At 45.1% G+C, this 21,390-nt stretch overlaps 1 protein-coding gene across 1 annotated transcript in view; it reads left to right on the top strand.

Annotated features, from left to right (window-relative positions):
• Positions 1–21,390, top strand: part of DTD1 (D-aminoacyl-tRNA deacylase 1) — a 173,409-nt gene that overhangs the window by 138,698 nt on the left and 13,321 nt on the right. The window contains exon 5 of the mRNA NM_001266658.2: positions 20,891–21,062. Within this exon, the coding sequence (NP_001253587.1) occupies positions 20,891–21,043 (153 nt within the window). The 3' untranslated portion in view covers positions 21,044–21,062. The remainder of the gene's footprint in view (positions 1–20,890; positions 21,063–21,390) is intronic.

The following is a 21,390-nucleotide window of genomic DNA, read 5'->3' as shown; positions in this document are numbered from 1 at the left end:
TTTTCAGGGAACAAGGGAGATAACCTTAAAGTCTGGCTGCCTGTGGGCAGGGCCGGGCAGGACAGAGCCATATTTCTCTTATTATTGAAAACAGATAAGAGAAATATCACTGAATTCTTTCCCCAGTAAGGAATATTAATAATTAATAGCTCAGGGAAAAGAATGCATTCCCAGCACGGGCCTCTAAAATGGTGGCCTTGGGAGTGTCTGCCTTATGCAGATGTAGTAAGGATGAAACATGCCCTAGTCTCCTGCAGTGCTGTGCACCACCTGCCCCCCGACCCCCGCTTGCTAGGGTTAGGAAATTCCAGCCTGGCGAATTTGGAATTTCCATGTAGATAGTCATGCCATCTGAGAATAATGACAGTGTTGCTTCTGGCATGATAACCCCTATGCCTTTTATTTCCTTTTCTTGTCTTACTGCACTGTTGAGTACTTTAGTATAATGCTAACAGACATGGCACGAACAGACTGTCCTAATTTTAGAGACAATGCTTCTATTGTTTCACCATCCAGATGGTGACTGCTATAAGTTTATTTTGTTTCAATAAATCCTTTTTTACCAGGTTTGAGCAAGTTTGTTTTGTTTTTCTGTCCTAGTTTCTTGAGGGCATTTAGCATGTGTGGCTCCTGAGTGATGCTCATTTGTTCAGGCAGCCACATGGTCCTCCTCCCTCTTCACTTGTTGATGTAGTGATTAATTTTCTAATGTTAAACTCTCTTTGCATTTCTTGACAAAAGTCAGATTTGGTCATAGTATATCATCATTTTGCCAGATTTTAGTTTGTTAATACTTTGTTTAGGAGTTTTGTATCTATGTAGAAGTGAGCTTAGATTATCATTTTCCTTTTTTGTTCTATTGCTATTTAGTTTTGTAATTGAATTAATATTATCCTCATAAAATTAATGAGTTGGGAGGATCTCTTTCTTTTTTCTGTTGCTTTGGAAGAACATATCTGCTTAGAACGATGTGTTCTTTGAATGTTGGTAGAATGTGTCCGTAAAACCGTCTGGGCCTGGTCGTTTTCTTGTGGGAAGTTTTTTTTTCCTCCCACTTTCAAAGCCAGGCTTGTTTCCTATTTTAAGTTTTGTTTTAGAAACATTCTACAGACTGTGAAGGTGTTTTGGAGTGGTTGTGGAGACACAGATGGAAGGCTGTGGGGTCTGGGTAGTCAGTGGCATTCCTCCTTCAGCCCCAGCCCTGCGCTCTGTCCTAGAAGAGGACAGGTGGCTGGGTCACACCTGGGTCTGTGCAGTGTGGGAGACGAGAGACATCAGTCTCTTCAGGCCACTCTCCAGAATTAAGTCAGGGCAACCCTGGGGCTCCATGAGGACCTTGGCAGTGTTTTCCTCTGACCCACATAGGTTAGCCAGGCTCTGGATGCCAGTCAGCCTGTGCTAGCCACCATCGGGGGTGGGCTGGACTCCTCAGGCCCATCTGATTTCGTGGCTCCTTGAGTGTACATGCTGTCCAAGTTCAGACCTCACCCCCAACTCTCCTCTCCCTATGCCCTTTCCTTTGGCATGGCTGCATGTTCTCACAGCCCCAGTAGATGTAATTGGCACCATAGTCTGTGGGCATGGGGTTCCTGGGAGTTGGGCCCTGCCCATCTGGTGGTACCAGGCACTTTGCATTGTGCAGAATCCTAACATGCCCGGGCCACTTGGCTAGGAGCCAGTGTTGAAAAGGCAGAGATCGCAGAACAAGGGCCAAGTGGAGCAATGCATATGGAGTTGGACGTCTGCAGTTTAAGTAAAGGAGACTAAGATGGTTGCGGAGGCGGGAGGGAATAGATTTTATGTTCACATGTATTAAGATACTGCATCATGTTTGATAGCTTTTCTTGAGTTGATGCCTGGTTGATGGAGATTTACAGTCTTATGTTGGGTTCATTTGGCTTAGATGGAATGTGTTTTTTATTGACTCATTCACCATTTGCATCAATTTTATGACTAGAGTATGAACTATCCAGCTGTATTATTGGGGACTGTGCTTGTTCATCATGGGCACACTCAGTTTCCCTGCTGAGTGAAATAAGAGACATCATAGCAGGTAGGTGGACCTGCTGGGGCTGCAAAACATGGTTTTAAGGAATGGACTGTCTTCAGTGTAGAAGCGTCAGGTAAATGGCAGGCTGGTGCTTTGCAAATCATAATTCAGACACAGCAGATTTGGAGCATGCCCCAAATTTATCTATCAGTTTCTCTGAAAATCTGAACACGCTGTCTTATTTTTCTGGACCTAAAACACATAGAAAAGTCAGCACCATAAGAGAGGGAAAAAAGACAAAAAAAAGTCAAAACACATAGAAACAACATCTAAATAAATACAGAAGATTTCATTATTCAGTTGATGAAAAGAAGTTTTGTGTGCGTCTGGCTTGTGGAAAGAGTCATATCACTTTAGACCAGAGTGTCTCAGCCTCACAACTCTTGCCATTCTGGGGCAGATCATTCTTTATTGTAAGGGGCTGTCTTGTGCATTGTTGGATGCTCAGCAGCTTCTCTGGCCTCTGCCCACTGGGTACCAGTAGTGTCCGCCAACAGCTGTGGCAACCAAAAAAATCTCCAGAGACTGCCAGTGTCTAGAGGGGCAGGGGAAGGCAGGAGACGGGAGGAGTGCTAAGTCGCCTCCAGTCTAGAGCCCCTATATTAGATGCTTTGGTGCCATTGTGCTCATCTTGGTTATTATTGTCCCTGCTACTTGGCTCCATACCAGTGAGATAGAAGCTAATGATAGTAATAAGTATATTTCAGGAACCTTAGCCAGTCTTACCTATACTGCCTGTCCAAGGCATTTACAAAAGCAGGAATGTTCCAAGGAATTCTGTGTTTCTAAAATTTTTATTTGTGGAATAGAGCCCATGGCTAGCCCGATCACAGGAACAAATGATCGTATTCCAAGCAGATTATTTTCTGCAGCCAGCTCTGATATCCACATTACAATACACTTGGTTTTGTATATATAATTCTGTTGGTGCAGTGTTTAATAATCTGTTTGAGAATTATTTAGCATAAGAGATTGTTACAGGTGAATTTACATACCTCAAATTCATGTGTGCTGCAGCTCCATTGTAGAGGAAAAGGATTTTAACCTATTGCTTCGTACACTTAATGATTCTATGAGTTCAGATATTTTTGCTACAGGTATCAAAAGATAAACTGGCCTAAATGATAAGAGCATATATTAGATCACATAACCAAGTGCAAAAGGTCAGGCTCTGTCAACTGAGTGGCTCAGTAGTGTCCTCAAGGGTTCAGACTCCTTCGGTTTTCCATTTACTTTTCTAAGTGTGTTGGCTTTCCTCATGGTCCTAGAGTCACCACCACATTTCCAGGCATTGTGTGGAGACACACAACAATGTTCAAAGGCAGAAAAGGGAACGTTCCTATCTCTTGCCCCCTTTTAAGACTTTCCTGGAAGCCCCTGGCAAACTTCCTCTCACGTTCATTGGCCAGAATTCCATCACGTACTTTGTCTCAGCCAACACCGGCAAGAGGAAAGCCCCATGAGCTCTGTGATGGTTTAGACTGGCGCCCGTAGGAAGGACCTGGCTGGGTGGAGAATGATCCACTAAAGAGGAGTTCCATGAGCAAAGAAGAAGGTGGGGCGGAGTGGGCAGGTAGGCAGACTGGTGCCTCCCACCATGGTGCCTCCCACAAATCTCACACCTCTGTGAAATTTGTATTTGTTAAATTTTTTTTTATTTTGTGTGTGACTTTATCTTTCCCAGAGAAGGGAAGTGGAATGCTGGAGACAGTTGAAGAGTTACCATCTTTGCATTCCAGGCACCTGTTGGCCTTGGCTGGCCGAGAGCCTGTGAGGACAGGTGGACTCTTGGGTGCTGGGACCCATGGCCACGGGGAATGAGCAGAGTGACAGAGCAGTTCTTGGCAGGTGCTGTGGTGAGGTAGCAGCTGTAGGACCTGGGACTTGGCTGCATGCCTGGAGGCCTGGGCAGGCCCCATGGGTGGCAGCAGAGGGGCCTGCCTGAGCTCTGGAGCTGCATGACAGAATGTGGATCCCCCACGGCTCCCAGCGGTGAGGTGTTATGTAGTGGGAACCTGGAGGGCAGCCTCAGCCCAGCCCTGAGAGAAGACCAGTGTGAGGTGGCTCAGAAGCCCCAGGCATGAACATAGGCCTGGGCAGGAAACAGGATGATGTGGTGGGGCTGGGGAGGGTTTGGAATTCCTGGAGGGTAAAATGCAAGGTGAGAGGAAGTGGGCGACGAGACTGGCGGGGCCGTTTGAGGCTAGGTCTGGGAAGACTTTCCTGAAGGGGAGGGCAGCCCTGGAAGGGATCTGGGTGGAGAGAGACAGTTATTCTGTCATGAGTTTTAGTGAGATATTCACATGCCACACAGTCCATACATGTGAAGTGCACAATTCATGACCTGTAGTTCATTCGCAGAGTTGAGCAACCATCACCATGAAAAGACCCCTGTTTTTAGCTGTCACCCTCTCCTTCCCCCATCCTCTGCAGCCCTGAGCTGTAGGTTTCCCTGTTGGGGGCATTCCATGTAAAGGAGGACACACAGTATGTGACCTTTGTGCATGGCTTCTTTCACAGAGCGGAGCATCTTCGGTGTTTGTCTGTGCCGTGGCACGTGTCAGCACTTCAGTCCTTATTTCCATGTAATCTTCCATCCTGTGGATATAGCACACTTCATTCACTCACCCAGCGGTAGATGGGTGTTTGTGGGAGAGGCGGCCTAGGGTGAAGCAGAGGGGAGGCTGATGGAGAAGATGGTTTGTTCACTGTGGAAAGGGGGTTCCAGGAAGCTTAGGTGAGAAGGGGCCAGAGGAAAAGGCAGCAGTGATAGGAACATTGTGAGTGTTGGGATAGGGGATGGGAGGGACATGGGTAGGACCCTGGAGGGATTTGTATTCAGCCCCTTCGTGGACTTGGAGCCTGTCAGCCCCTCCTGGCCTTCCTGCCTCCTTGGCTTACCTTGTCTACTTGCTGGGTGCTGGTGACCCCTCAGCCAGCAAGAGGGCCCTGCCTGGGGAATGGGCTAGCTAAAAGGTCCCCTGGAGTGTAGGGAATAGGGCGAGGCCATCATCCTGAGTTTGGCTTCTGGTCAGTGGCACAGTAAAGTCTGACTGGGGGATGGGAGTCAGCCCATCTTCAAAGCCACTTGAACTCTGATTGAAAACCGTGCTCCCTATGAAACCTCAGTTTAAAATAAGCCCTCTAGCCCAGCGCTTCCTAAAGTTCAAGGTGCACAGGAGTCCCATGAGGATCTCTCAGAACGCAGATTGTGGTTCTGCAGGTCTGGGTGGAGCCTGGTAGTCTGCATTCTGACAGCTCCCTGGAGATGTGCCGCTGTTGCTCCCAGGACCAGCCTCACTTCCAAATAGGTCATTGCTCCTCAGTCCTATTTCAGTGTCTGGATGTAGGAATCTGTAAGTAGGGGAAGTGGAATAACCAAAGGGATGTGGCCCTAAGGTTGTCAGATCTTTTTGAGGCCTCATTTGCATAGGAAACTCACAAGAGCAGCTATTGAGGGTAGCAGCAGGGCTTTCTCAGAGCACAAAGCAGTGCTCTTGCGGCAGGAAAAGCCCCTGCGTGGGTCCCCCGGTTCTGTCTGGTGATAGGTATATTTTGAGGCAGGAGAATAAAAATAGTAAGATGGCTCTGAGCATTGCATACATTCTCCAATTTCATTGTTAGCAAACTTCCTCCCAGGAGTGACAGTTCCTGACAGCATCCTGAAACTGAATTGAGGCTAATGACAAAGATACCTGGGAGCTGGGTTTTATTTGTACCAAACCTATGGCCAATGCTTGCTTGCTTGCTTGATTGATTAAGACAGGGTCTCACTCTGTTGCCCAGGCTAGAGTGCAGTGGTGCAGTCACAGCTCACTGCAGCCTTGACCTCCTGGGCTCAAACCATCCTCCTGCCTCAGCCCCTCAAGTAGCTGAGACTACAGGCATGTGCCACCACGTCTGGTGAATTTTTGTATTTTTTGTAGAGACGGGGTTTTGCCATGTTGCCCAGGCTGGTCTTGAACTCCTGGGCTCAAGTGATCCTTCCGCCTCATGGCTAAGGCTTTTATAGATGCATTTTCTTCTACAGAAATAGAGTTCACAAGAGTTTTGTCGTGGTTTGCTAACATTTCTTTTCAGAAGTAAATGGCAATGATAACACGTTCGATTTCTGGTTCTTTGTGAGCTACTGTTGAGATCCTGAAACTGAACAGGCTCACCCATGGCCCCGGGGTATTCAGAGCTGAGATTTCAATTAAATTTGCAGAAGTGTCATAATAATACCTTTGAAGAGCACTTCATTTTCTATGACAAGCTGCATACTGGAGAATTGTACATTTGTGATCAATAGTGGTTTTTTTCCTCTTCAGATATTCTGTGGGAAAGCAAGTCATACATTAGAACCCTTTGGGCAAAGCCGTGACTAAAAATGAAGTGTCATCACTTCTGTGCTTTAAAAAATTTATTTTCTAATATTTGATGGCTGAAAAGGAGTATCTGTAATACACATGAGTCAAAAGCATAACGACAACACAAACAGCCTAGGTGCTGCCTCCCAGCCTAAGAAGCAGAGCGACTTCCATACCCAGGGCCTTCCTGCCACCTCCCTGCATAGCCCGCCCCTGCCCGGGGATGACCGCTGTCCTGCCCCTACGTTCATCAACCCCCTTCTTCCTTCTCTCTCTGAGTAGCTTCTAGCGCATGTCTGTGTCCCTAGGCAGGTGGCATGGACTTCGTATTTGAGCCCTTCCTCCAGTGCTGTCCTTTTGCCTGTGTCTTTTCTTCTAGGTGTGGCCTGTGTGTGCTCTCCAGTTTCTACCTGCTCCACTGCCAGACAGTCCCTCGGAGCTGACTGTTGCACTCTTCCCAAAAATATACGCTTTTTAATGATGAAGAGATGGGAATTGTGGTTTTTGATTACTGCAGCCATTTATTTTTCATATCAACACCTCAAATGGTAAATCAGTCTGTACAGAATATTTCATACTTTAAAGAACTCTCTTTTTATTGGCATTTAAGTTGTTTCACAGTTTTTACTATTGTAAAAACCAGTGCAGTGAACATCCTTTTGCATGTATCTTTGTGCTTAATAGCCAGTTATTTTCCACAAGATAAATCCTAAGGGGTGTGAGTGCTGGGTCATAACAAGCGTATACTTAGTGCTTTAAACTATGCATTGCCAAATTGCGTTCCCAAGGCCCAAATTTATACTCCTTATCACCAACATAAAATGTTCCTTTCCTCAAACCCTTGCAAAGTCTGAGTATTGTAATTGTTTAATCCTTATCCATTTCATGAATCATAAATTATATCTCATTGTTTATATTTGTATCAACTTAATTGCTAATAAAGTTGAACTCTTCTTTTCCACAAGCTCATTAGGCATTTGCATTTATTCACAATTTTTAAATTGGTTGTGAATCTGGATTTTAGATCCAGATAAGCTTGATTACCTTCTTGTTTGCATTTTATATTTTCTCATTCAAGAATTAGTTTTGGCATTTGTATAACTTATTTTACTGGTTACATTACTTAACATAATTTCCTTTATTATTCTCAAGAGGCTGGAACTCTTTTATGAGTCATTTATTCATTTATTTTTTAAGGATGGGAATGATGTTATATTTTCTGAATGTTTGCATGTTTTGGAATGTCTTGGTTGACATAGAATATTTGGGTCACCATCTTTTACTCTCAGACTCTGTTGACATTGTCCTGTCCTGGTGTTTGGTTGACTGAGTTCCTTACTTCTCTACGTCCATTCCTCTGTTGTCATGCAGTCTTTTATTCACCCAACACGTAGTTTGTCAGTGTTTACCGTCCTGGCTGTCCACTGGCATTTAGTAGTGTTGAAGGGAAGGTGAGTGCCCTTGGTATGGATCTCCTTTCTTAAATTTCCCTAAGGGTCGGTCCTTCCCTTATATGCTGAGCGTTTCATTAGCCCATGAGATGAAGGATTGTTGCCCTTCTGTAATGTATTTTCTTATTGGCTTTTCTGTATCTGCTCTGCTCCCTCCTTTTACAGGTCCTATCCTACAGATGACTGGATTTCCTGTGTTGAATTTCCCAGTTTCTGCTTTCTGCTTATCATCTTTTCCTCTGGGTATCAGAAAAATGACATGCACTGATTTTTCTGAATCATTAGTTTTATTTTCTGTAGAACTTGATCTGTTGTTAACCACATCCACTGTGTGTGCGTTCTTTCTCCAATCAATTTGTTTATTAAAATATTATGAACATAATTCAACATCACATAATACCTGAAGGCGTATAATGAAAAATAACACTCTCTGCCTGTTCTCCGCCCTCAATCCTTGTCCTCTTATCCACAAGCAACCGGTTTGAACATATTTTAAGCAATTTCTTTTTGTATTTTTTCTCTTTTCCTACATAATGAACTTTTGCTATTTCTTGATTAAAATTTGAAATTATTTTTTCATGCTACTATGTAGACTAGATAGATGAAGACTCAACACTCTTCACTCCCTACTACTTTCCCTCTTCTATCATTGTTATGTCATTATATTTAATTGATTCAATAAGCAATATTTATTGTCTGAACTCTCTGTTAGACACCACAAAGCTGCGTTGTATCCTATCATCTTTGTTGCTGTTGTTCAGCTTTTTGCTTTTCTGGGAGTGTGTTCTTCTCTTTCTTTTCTCCTTGAAGCCTTGTAGAAAGTACTTGATTTACTCCTCCTGCTCCCAGGCCTCTGTTTCCCAGGCCTTCGCTCCAGTGCCCCTCTGTGGAACCCACTCTCTGGAAGCCTTACTAGCTCCCGTGTGGGCCACTTGCTGTCCTGGCTGCTGAGCTCACGTCTTGCCCAAATTTGGTCTCCACCTCTCTCCCAGGTCATGTCTGCTGCTCTTCTGGGTTCCAAGTCTTCCTCTCTTGTTTTATTGTTATTTTGTACAATAATTCTTCACTGTTCCAAATCTGCTTGCTTGGCATTTATACAAGGTATAGACCAAGTGGGAGAGGAAAAAAGGGTTCTCTTTTTCTTAAGACTCTAGTAAATTGAAGAAACATTTTGAATCATTTAAAGAACACTGTTAGTTTAAAATGCTCATGAACAGTTTTCTGTTACCAATTATGCATTTAAATACCAACACTGAAATTGCTTAAGTGCCTCCTTAAACTCTGTTACAGTTCATGATTATTAACCAGACATGTGCCAACAGGATACTAGATGTTGACTAAAGTCTAAAGTGGATGTAGAATCAGTAGGTGCTGGTTACTTTTGCCTTCTAATAGTTTACGGCCTACAAAATGGTAAAGGTACACAGGCCAGGAGTACATGGGGGCATGGTCAGTGCATCTCCTTCAGTGGAAAGGGAAATGGTTACTTCTGTCTTCTCTTTGACATTTTACCATTAGCCCTATTGAAGGAAAAACCCAGGACATAGGTGTGGTGAAGCAAAGGCGATTTCAGCACTGGGAGTGTTAGAGGTGCAGTCGACACCTTGTTCCCCAGTAGGGTTAGGGAATGGACAGCAACATAATACAAAACCCTGGCTACTAGAATATATCGTTTGTCATACGTATGGAGTACTGGTTTTCAGAGAATTAGCATATATAATAAAAATGTGACAAGATTATGCCCAAATTTGCTTGATCATTCCTTCCCATTCCAGCCTCTTTCAGTGCCTTGCAGGGTGGGGAGTAATCCTGAACATCCGCCACGGCCTTCCAGTGTGCAGACACGTAAACCAGTGTAGGCATCTGGTTAAGAGAGGGCTAGATAGCAAGTTACACATGACGAATTCTCATGTTAACATGTGGTTTTTTTTCAAAGCATTTAAAGTGCTTGTGGTTTAGGTCTCCAAGTAAAAGGATGTAGGTGTACAGGTGGTTGGTTCTAGGAGGTCCTCCCATGAAGGAAGAGAGGACTAGGAAGGGAGGCCGGGGGAGGAAAGCCTAAGCATGTTAACCATCCCAGGTGTCCTCAGGAGGACTGTGTGGGACACATCTCAGTAGACTCAGTGGGCGGGAGGAGGGTGGGGTTCTTAATACCCTATGTCTCATTTCTCAGTGACTGAGGACCACTTCTAGAGTCCTTAACTTCCAGACACTTGTGGCCTGCCCTATACTCAGGCCTTGTGCCCGCCTGTGGCCACATGGTGTCCTTAAGCAGAAAGGGGTAGGTGCTCAGGTAGGAGGCCATGGACTTGCAGGTCAGTTGTCCATGGAGGCTGCAGGTGACCTCTGGGCTGGGGGACACAGTGGGCTCTGGCAGTGTCTGCAGCGGGGAGCTAACAAAGAGGATTTGAGGGCAGCTACACTGATAGGGAAACACTCTTGGGTTGACCTCTAGCCTCTCCCATCCCACTATGGCCTGAAACAAGCAGCCACTAGGTCCTGAAGGCTGGAGCTGTTGCACCATGTCCCCTGCAGGGAAGGAATAGACCAAAGATACTTAGCTAAGTCAGAGTAATAAGAATAATAGAAAGGCAACTGGACTGTCCCTTTTCTTATTTTTGCATACTTAAAAGGGTTCTTTTAAACAATGGGGAATTAGAAAATAAAATTAGCTTGCACAATTTCAGATGGGGACAGATGCCTGCTTGCTTGATTAAAAAAAATTCTACAAAAACCTCAAGTAGAGTTAATAATGTATGAAAATTAGGTACCATGTGTGCACTTTGCTTCATAATGTTTTTATTAAGCAACCAGTCGATTTAAAAATAATGCAATGCCACCACTGACATAATGACACTCTACACTGTGTGTTATGGAAACATCCTCTCTTAATATTCTGTTGGGTTTTCCATTACACAAGGACATTTTTTTTAAAACAGCTTTCAGAATTATCACATAATATGAAATTATATCAAGCTGCAGTTTGAGAAAACAAATTATTCACATATAAATTCCAATTGCGTTTTAAATATGTCTGTATCAGCTAGAGATAATGTATGGATGTAGGTCTCTACCGATCTTGTAAAATGCCACATTAGATTCAGATTCCTATCCTCAAATTTTTACCAGTAAATGTCATTTGCTCACTGCAGGTTGCCTCCTGCTTCTTTCCCCATCCCACCCTCTGCTACCAGGCCTGTAAGTAGCAGAAAGAAATGGAGGAGCCAAAGGTCACAGACTTGTGGGATTTCAGTTCAAGAGATTCCCAATTCTGAGGGGAGAAATGAATCTATACAAAGTTGACACATGGCCATCGTGCTGGCCAATGGCGATGTCCTCTCCCTGAGTTTGAGTGCAAGTCTCCATCATTCTCATGATAATCCATTCCCGAAGGTGTCTCATCTTGCTACAAAGGGCAGTGGGCGTCTCAGGCTGCTGTGCCCCTTTTTGGGCTTTATTACATCTGGACAGTAGTGGTGGAAAGTTGCCTTCCAGAAGTTTCTATAACCTAGCAGAGCACACTGAGGCATGATGAAGTTCAGAGAAACAGCCTAAACCCAAGGGGGCACATTGTTAATTTAATTTTTCTGTGTTCCACAGCATGCTTTACTCTTACATTGTCTTGAAATTCTTCATTATTCAACTAAGCAAATACCAAATGACAGCTGGTTGTGTTTATCTCCAGGGTGACAGAATGATCACACAGCATGGTATAAGTGACTTGACAAAAATCAGAGCATTTGTTACTGGTGGTAGTTGATGGAACACTTAGGACAGTGAGCATTGTGGAGATAAATTTCTAAAGCTATTGAAATGAGTTAATGGGCTAATGGATGGGGGCATTTAGCTTTTGCCTTTAATTCATGTCTTGACTTCTGCGGAGTCTGGCTGGGTACATCCTCTCTGCACAGCATCCTCTGGTTCCAGCCGTTCCTCCTGACATCAGCCGGGCCACAGGAGTGGGCAAGCATGCTGAGTAATCTACCTTGTGGCATTTTAAAAAGTAATTGCAGAGGAGATATTTGATCTTTATGACTTGTACCATAAGACTTTTTTGGAATCTTTGTAAGAGTTTGGTTGGAACAGAACTTTTCCATCTACACTATGATCTGTAAAAATCATAGTAACTGACTTCATGAGGTTTGAGTTCTTTTGTTATTTGCTTCACTCTCTAATTAGATTTTGCTCATATGCAGGACAGAGTAGTCTGGCAGGAAATAACCAGCATTAAAGTAACTCAAAGATAGGGCCATACCTGGCATTGTCCAGCAAGAATGGAAACAGGGTGTGCTGTCCTGGACCTGTGGCAATTACCAGAAGACTGTGTGCAGGTGTTTGCGCTACAAGGAACCAGGTCGACTGAAGGCTTGTCCAGGAGTCCCGAGACCTGGTGTTCCTCCCAACCTGACAGCTGCCTGGGGGTGGCATGAGGCGGGCTATCATTTAACTGACCTCACCTCTATTGTGTTCAGAAGCAATCTGCAAATTATAATATCTGTTCTTGATTTCTCAGAATGCCAAAGGGGACACATTGATTGTCACAATCTAAGGGGTCATTTATTTCCTGAGTGTGAAAATGGACTTTTTAAAGAGCTTAAGATTCCAAGTTGTGTGCTTGGGCCCTTTGAGGATGGAGGTACTCTTTTTGTAAATTGTAGACTCAAGACAAAGAATGAGTCTTGAGTTGAGTTGGGTTTTGTGGGACTTATCACAGAAATAAACTAGGACGTCTATGAGAAGCTGTAATTTTTCACCATCATTCCCCAAAGTCATGTTGAAAGTAAGTTTAGAACACCATCACCATCTCACTCTAGAGCAGCGGTGTCCAACCCTTTGAATGTAAGAACATTTTTGCTTCTCTGTGGTGGCAGATATCATGAAAATTATGCACAGACTCTTTTTTTTTTAGCAGTTCATCAGCTATCATTAATGTGAGTGTATTTTATGTGTGACCCAAGACAATTCTTCTTCCAGTGTGGCCCAGGGAAGTGAAAAGGTTGGACATCCATGCTCTAGAGTAATCCTTCCTATCAGGGATTCCTGGGCACCTGTGTTCTGAAAGGACATGCCCATAAATTGGTTTTCTAGAACCCCTTCATAGCTTAATCTAGTGCTTAATGGCCTGGTAGACTTGGGTGTTCCTGAGAGAAATATGGGGGTGATGGCAACAGCAGACACCATGTTCCTGTGGGCTGGGTTTTAATCCTTCAAGCCTAAGTGAGTGCTGCTGGTTGCAGGCAGCACACCTTGTCTGATTTTCCCCTGGAGTGAGTGGAATCTTCAGGCGGCCTAGAGTTCAACTGGACACAAAGTGCTCAGCTCTCCAGTTTATTCACCAAGGTGCGCCCTCTGGCTCATTAGTGTCCATGGGAGCCTGAACTTCCTTATTCATTTCATGTTCTGTGTCATCATCACCCTGGATCATCCCACAGTGTGAAGGGATCTGTCTTTAAAGGTGCTTCAGGAGTGATGCTATGTGTGTGAAGGAACAGAGGCAGATCGTGATTCCCTGTTGATCTGATGCTTTGCACTTCTCAGGGCATGTGCACCTCACAGTCACCCCCTCTCCTTGCCATGGGCATATCATATACAGAAAAACAGACCTTGACTGGCCACCCAAGAGCCTCTGTTTTTCTCTTCCCAGTGGCCTGCTGCCTGCTTAAGAGACAGATACCCCAACCCCAAAGGCAGGCCCCTCACCTGCCATTGCCAACACCCATGCCCGCTGAGTGCTGGTGAAGAGCTGTTCAGTTTTCCTACTCAACTGGCATAAAAGCTTGAGCCTCTGTACCCTCTGAGGCTATCGCCTGGCCTGATCTTGCAAACAAAACCTGTCCTGTCCATTCATTTCTTCAGTCATTCATCTGTGGCCTGCACGTGCCACAGCACACGAGCCACGTCACTGTGTCCATCTCAGTTAATGGGGGGCTCGGGCTCCTGCCACATGCCTCTGCTCCAGCCTGCCCTGCTGCCTTGCTGTGCCTGTCCTGTCCCAAGTCTTTGATGATGATTTTCACCGGTGTTGCCTCAACTCCCCTGCCACTCCTGACAAGAATGCTTCAGTTCTGCCCAGGGTGCCCTTCACTCGGCCCTTCCCTCCTGTCGCCCCACTCTCACCTGGGCCTCTGTTCTTCTGCCTTTGCCTGTGTGGCCCTAACATCTTTGTCTTCAGTCATCTCTGTGTGTTGTTTTCTGCTCAGACACACTGCCCTTCCATGTGCCATCTGCCACAGTGTGCCTGGGAGTGAGAAGTAAACACCTGGGTGATGCCAGTCCCTGGAGTGCCCCTGCCTTCTCACCCCCAACTAGGACCTGACTCCCACTCCCAACACGGCTTTCGTTGGCCCTCCCCAAAGTTGGGGCTTGCCTGCCCTGGAGACCCCCCCCATACTTTGGCCATCCAGTGGTGCCACTAGGATGTACGGATGCTGACTGCATTCTTAGGCCATCACCTGAGGGCTTGGTCCTGAGTGTCCATGTCCCATTTGCAGGGCTTCCCCTGCCCTGGGCTGCCTTGGGTCAGCAGGTAGGCCCGGGTCGGTCAGACTCCACTCCTTTGCCCTGATCTGCTTCTCCCACTGCCACTTACAGGCACACAGGGCCCTTTCCTGAGGCCAAGTGCCAGGGACATCAGAGAGCCAACACTAGGCTCGTGTCACTTCTGAGGCTTCCCCACTCTGCTCTTAGCCAGCCTTGTTACTGGTTGAGTTAAACTGTTGCCGGTAATTGTATTTGATCCTCTGACTTCTTCAGCCGTCAGGACAGAAAAGGATGGACGAACTGAGTCCAGCAGCAGCTTGTTGCTAAACCACCGAGGAGCTGGACCAAGGTTAGGACCAGTTTCTCTTTAATTTGGCAAATGGAGATGGCCCTGAGGTCCCTGTGTGCTTTCTACCATGAAGACAAGTGTGCGGCTACAGAGGGCAACAGCTTGCCTTGTTGTATGCTCCGGGCAGAATGGTGGGGGCTTGAAGCACCCCCAGGTTCCTCTGCTTTACTCCTAATCCACATCAAGTGCTTAGAGCAGGCCTGGCTTCATGTGAGTGGGGATTGCCAATTATTTTTCCAGTGGACAGTCAGCCTCAGGAAGGGAGGGCTCTGCTTGGTTTTCTGTTGTGTCGTTGGCACCTAGAATAGGTATAGTCAGTGCCCAAAAGTTACCTGCTAAGTGAAGTTAATAGATTAAGCAAGAGAGGTCATGTTGCTCCCTGGGAAGAATGCGGGGTTTGGCATCTAGAGGCCTGGGTGTGGTCCCCCTCAGCCACTAGCAGGCTGCAAAACCTTAAGTCACATGACCTTGCTGGGCATCGCTGTCTTGTTTATGTCCATGGGCATGTGGTGAAAGATTCTGCTTTCAACTGCAAGTGCCACAAACCTACATGAGGGTGGCTTATAACGTGAGGGTGGCTTAAACAGTAAGGAACCTGGTTGCCTCCCCTAATGGGAAAGCTGGTTCAGCCGGCTCAACCCTGCCAGGGCTCTCCAGAGACTTCTGTGCACCTCTGGATGTCCCCTCCTCGTTTTGAGAGCTGCACCATTCCGAAGCTCCGTTTCCTCCCCTGACTGTGGCCAAGGATTGGAAAGAAGGCAGTGTTTCCTCGCACCTGTGTTTATTAGGGAGGGAAGCCTTTTTCTGAAGACCCTCTGCAGTCCCCTCAGGTCCTCTTGGCTATGGTTTGTGTCACATGCCATGTAATAGGAGAACCAGACATTGCCACCTCTGAAGTAGGAGGCTCCTGCCAGCAGGGAGGGAGGAAGGGGCTGGGAGTATGAGTTATGAGTAGCTGCAGTGTAGGCAATTGGTGGTGGCTTCTCTGTGGGACATTGATGATCATTCAACTGCTATCAGGTTGTTAAGAGCAAACAAGGTCACATAGGTGGAAATGCTAAGTGGGAATCCCTAATAGGTGACACACATGCACCCTATGAACATTATGTTCCAGATACGTGTTTGAAAGTAAAGTGCAAAATACCTTTGGTGGCGCTTGTCCTCTGCAGTGTGGCCTTAGGCCTTAGGTGTAGCTTGTCCTCTGCAGTGTGGCCTCAGGCTCTACTCTGCCCTGTTGTCTTACTCTTGGCCACTTAACTCATTTTGCTTCCTGGCTGGTCTCTCAAGGCATTTAAGTTTGCAGGCCCTGAAATCGGGCATTATAAGATTAATGTTCAGCTGGTTCATTCTTAGATTGTGCAATTAGAGCTTGGACATCTTCATTAAAAGGAAAATCCCTGATGTTTTCAGTGGATTTAATCATGAGTTGGGCGAATCTGGATCTGCATATTCCAATCCCCCCTCTTTTGGCACCCGTGTTCCCAAGCTTCACTGTGAGAGGTGCAGGCTGACCACAGGACCATCACCTGGCCACCAGTGGTGTGTGTGTGTCCAGGGCTGCTTTCAGAAGGCTGGGTTTCTCTCTAAGGCGATAAAGCCAGTATGGTTTGGACAGTCTGTCCCTTACAATGTGGGCCTTCTTACCAGTTGATTGAAAACAAGCAAACAAACAAAAACCCAGAAGTACTCTATTTCAGTGTTTGTAGATCGTATGTTCACAGACCTATAGTGGTTTATATTCTCCTTGACATGTATCTCCTCTTAATTTGAAAGCTGTTGACATTTTGCTTGAAACCCATATGTAGTACCAGTTTCTTTTCTTCTTCTTTTTTCTCATCTGTTTCCTTAAAAAAAAATCCAGCTGCTTTCTTGCCTTGAGATGTAAATTCCACATTTTGGCTGCATTGGATTCCAAGTTTTTCCAGAAAAGGCTTAAATTTATTAGGTTAGTTCACAATGTTCTCACAGAGAACTTGAATTTGCGGCATGGAGCCATATGTGGTTGGGTTGTTTTAAGATAAATACTGTAAGAGAGTCAGTATTACATCGCTGGCAGAAATGTGGGCTGTGCCTGTCTTTTAAATAGTTATCACATGTGATTTAAAAGCTGGCAGTTGGCGGGAGGGGGCGGGGTTGGAGGGGAAGGTCAGATGGACGTTTCTGCATCTGTGGTGTCTGTGCCTCTGCCTCAGCACAGCGTCGAATGACACCACGAGGAGCTGAGAAACCTCCAGAAGGCTGTGCTAATTGGGGTTAGTCCCCATCATCCTCTCCGGATCTCGTTCTGAATAGCATAAAAGAGTACAAAGTGAAGAACAGGCTGGGTCACAAAAAGGCCCTTGCACGAGATTACATCTTAGCAGGAGGGAGGTTTATTTAGTTTTGTGACTGTTGATATTCACATTTTACGTTTTTTTTTTTTTTTCTTTTTTATCTCTGAAGATGAGAAACAAAACTGAGAGGGCATCTTGCTTTTTAAAAATTGTGCTTTCTCAGCATCTAACTTGGACCTGTTCATGAGTATTTATATATGTGTGTGTCAGTGTATGCATCTGCACACACGTATGACATGCAAGTATGAACACATGGATGCGAATATAAAATGTCAATTGCTGGCAGCAGAAGGCAGCTTATCACAAGTTACTGCAGAACACCGATTCCCAGATATTTGGATTTTATGAATCAGGAATATAGAAAACAAAAAGAAATTGGGGAGTCTAGCATGGATTGCTGACTTCATGATTTCCAAAATTGCTTAATTTTTAAAATTATAGTAAAATACACATAAAACTTACTATCTTAACCATTGTAAGTATACAGCTTAGTAGTAATAGGTATATATCCACATTGCAAAATCCAAAATCAGTTCGCAAGAAAGGGAATGAGACAGAAGGAGTCCTGCATACTGTCCTTATCATTTCATCAAAGAAAGAGCATTTTAACAACAGAAGAGAGACAAAAGGAAAGAAGTCTGTTATTTTAGATGCAGGAAATTCCTCCTAACCTGTGGCAGAATAGTAAAGAGAAAAATATTTGTCCATGGAAAAATAATACTACAGAGAACTAGATAATAAGCAGCTCTGTGTGGCCATTTCCCAGATTTTAAAAATGCTAGCTTTTTGTCATCTTTTCTCCAGATCATTCATTCCTACTTAAAGTGCTGCTGCACGAACTGTTTGTTACCAGGCCATGGTGAAACAAAGAACAAAACTGAGAGGGCATCTTACTTTTTAAAACTAGAATTGTACTTTCTCAGCATCTAACTTGGACCTGTTCTTGAGTATTTATAGACGTGTGTACATGTGTATGCACACTCACTGTCACCCAGGCTGGAGTGCCGTGGCGTGATCTCGGCTCACTGCAACCTTCATTTTGTGCCAGAATGAAGTGAGCTACACCACGGAGCTCATAGTTGAGAAGAAATCTCTCACAATACTTTGCTGATGAAGGAAGCTGTGTGTTGATTTACATTCTGACACGAACATCTTACTGTTGCTGGTCCAGGTGTCACATGCATTTTGTGGACTGCACTGATTAGTAACTCTGCTCTAGATCTGGTTTTGTTCTTATAAAGTTGACAGTTACAGTTGAAGCCTGTATATATTCATTCCACTAAGATCCCATTCTCCTCTTTCCCCTCCATGTTTACTAGTGTGTTAAAGTTGGCGTGTATTCTTCTAGGCCATAGTGTATTTGCATGAGCTCACTAGCAATATAGAGTATTATTTTGTGTCAGTGGAATCCTACTGTATATAGCCTTCTGAAACTAAATTTGTTTTGTATAACATGATTTTCAAGATTTCCCTATTTTTTTTTAATTAAAAAAAATTTTTTTTTGAGACAGTCTTCCTCTGTCACCCAGGTTGGAGTGCAGTGGCGCGATCACAGCTTACTGCTGCCTCAACCCCCTGGGCTCAAGCAGTCCTCCCATCTCAGCCTCCCAGTAGCTGGGACTACAGGCATATGCCACCACACCTGGCTAACTCTTTTTTTTGTTTGTTTTGTTTTTGTAGAGACAGGGTCTCTCTGTGTTGCCCAGGCTGGTCTCAAACTCCTGAGCTCAAGCAGTCGCCCACCTTGGCCTCCCAAAGTGCTGCTATTAAGGCATGAACCACCGCCCCTGGCCAAGACTTGGCTATTTTGATATATGTAGATCTGCTGTACAGTATTGCCAGACCACATTACATGTATCTGTCCTCCTAATGTTGATGAACATTTGGGTTGTTTCTAGGTTTTTGCAAATACAAATGACACTACAGTGCTTGTTGTTAGAAGCCCCCACTATGCACACAAGTGGAAATTTATCCAGGGGAGTTTTCTGGGAGGATAGTTGCTGAGTCAAAGGTGAAGTGATGTCCTCATTCACAAAATCTAATTGCATATTAACCAAACTTAGCTGTATTCTACAGCTTTTCAGGTATATGGGGAGTAGGAAAGAATAAGCCAGGGATCCCGAACCCCCAGGCCAGGGACCGGTACTAATTCCCATGGCTTGTTAGGAACCAGTCTGCACAGCAGGAGGTGAGCAGCCTGTGAGTGAGCCTTACCGCCTGAGCTCCGCCTCCTGTCAGATCAGCAGTGGCATTGGATTCTCAAAGGAGCGAGAACCCCATTGTGAACTGTGCATGTGAGGGATCTAGGTTGCACGCTTTTATGAGAATCTCACTAATGCCTGATGCTCTGAGATGGAAGAGTTTCATCCTGAAACCATCCCCTCTTCTGTCCCCCCATCTTATGGAAAAATTGTGTTCTATGAAACCGGTCCCTGGTGCCAAAAAGGTTGGGGACCACTACTGTAAGTCAATTATTAATAAATTTGATTTCCTGGACCCAATTGAGAGCTACTGGTTGGTTGTTCATCTCTCAAAGGGTTAACTCAAAGTCTGTTCATAGTGGAAGAAATGATCTGGCAGATTGGGGGAAGTGACTCGTCTTTGTGTCTTGGGATGTGGGGCAGGGACCAGCAGGGAGAAGTCAGCCCTTCAATAAGTTTCCTTCTTTTTATGTAAACTAGAAAAAGTTCACAGACTTGGTCTGGGAGGGAGATAAAACTGGGTATTGCTGTCTCTTTGTTTTTTGGTCTAAGAAAATCCCGTGGCTCAAAACTTGGCCAGTCTTCTCTGCTGGGTTTCTCAGCAGGCTTTCCTGGAGTGGCCAGGCTGCTGCTCAGTTTTAGATGATGGAAGCTTCTTTCAGCCATCCAGCTGATGCTTTCTTTGAAGAACTATTCAGGGAAGAAGTGGGCCCAGGTTCCATTTGAGTGAGACATCAGGGGCGTGTCCCCTGCTGGCCTGGTGGGAGCCTGAGAAGGCTCCGGTGGCCAGCGTCCCTGAGTGTCGCCACCACACAGCCTGCTGGGAGCACTCAGTGCCTCGGCTGCAGGCGAGTGTGGCTTCAGTCTCAAACCAACTGAAAACTGAGATGGTATTCAGTGTGCTTAATGCACTTTGTTTCATAGCCTTCTCTGTAATCTTCAGCAAAGACTGACGTGTTTTGAACATTCTTTAGAAAACAAGTGGTGTGGTGTCGTGGCTCACACCTGTAATCACAACATTTTGGGAGGCCGAAATGGGTGGATTGCTTGAGCCCAGGAGTTCAAGAACAGCCTGGGCAACATGGTGAAACCCCGTCTCTACAGAAAAATTGGCATGCACTGTAGTCCCAGATACTTGGGAGGTTGAGGTGGGAGGATCACTTGAACCCAGGAGGTTGAGGCTGCAGTGAACCATGATTGCACCACTGTACTCAGCCTGGGCAACAGAGTGAGACCCTGTCTCAAAAAAAAAAAAAAAAAAAAAAAAGAAAAGAAAAGAAAAGAAAAAAGAAAACAACAAGTAGAAGATAACTTGATGAGAAGAAAACTATCAAAGACAAAAGTAAGAGATGAAGAGCCTTTGTGTATGGAGCTCTTCTAAGGCTGTTGAAGAAGGCTGTGGCATGGCCACTCCCTCATACTGTGTGCCAGGTTGAACTATGGTCGGGGAAAAGTCTGAGAGTGATTACTCCTATTACTAATGATTTGTTTCAGTGACTCGGGTGCCTGTTGGAGAAACATTCCGTGTATAATTTGGTATATCTGAACCAATGTGTTCTGCCAGGTTGTCAGAAAAACCCTTTTCAATGGTTCCCACCTGAGAAGTCACTGGTGTGTGGGATACACAGGCATGTGTTTATGTTTGTAAAATATTCTTTTTTATTTTTATTTAATCAGCTGTCAAAGCTTGAAAAACAGCAGCAGAGAAAAGAAAAGACCAGAGCTAAGGGACCTTCCGAATCAAGCAAGGAAAGAAACACTCCCCGAAAAGAAGACCGCAGTGCCAGCAGCGGGGCGGAGGGTGACGTGTCCTCTGAACGGGAGCCGTAGCTCAGGAGGCAGAATTCAGGTAGGAGCTTCCCTGCTTGGCTTCGTCTTCCCACATTTTGGGGAAGCAGCAATGAATAGGAGGGAATAGCTGCTGAGGTCGAATTCATTCATTTCACAGGCGTTCATCCATAGCTTCCTTAAATCCGCTGCCTTCTAGGATGGAGACAAAAGTTAGTGTGTTAGTCCATTTTCACGCTGCTGATAAAGACATACCTGAGACTGGCTAATTTATAAAGATAAAGAGGTTTAATGGATTCACAGTCCATGTAGCTGAGGAGGCTTCACAATCATGGTTGAAGGTGAAAGGCAATTCTTACATGGTGACAGAGCAAGACTCCATCTCAAAA

The sequence above is a fragment of the Macaca mulatta genome, chromosome 10 (assembly GCF_049350105.2).
Source record: "Macaca mulatta isolate MMU2019108-1 chromosome 10, T2T-MMU8v2.0, whole genome shotgun sequence".
Taxonomy (NCBI): Eukaryota; Metazoa; Chordata; class Mammalia; order Primates; family Cercopithecidae; genus Macaca; species Macaca mulatta.
This window is presented reverse-complemented; position numbering and strand designations above follow the sequence as displayed.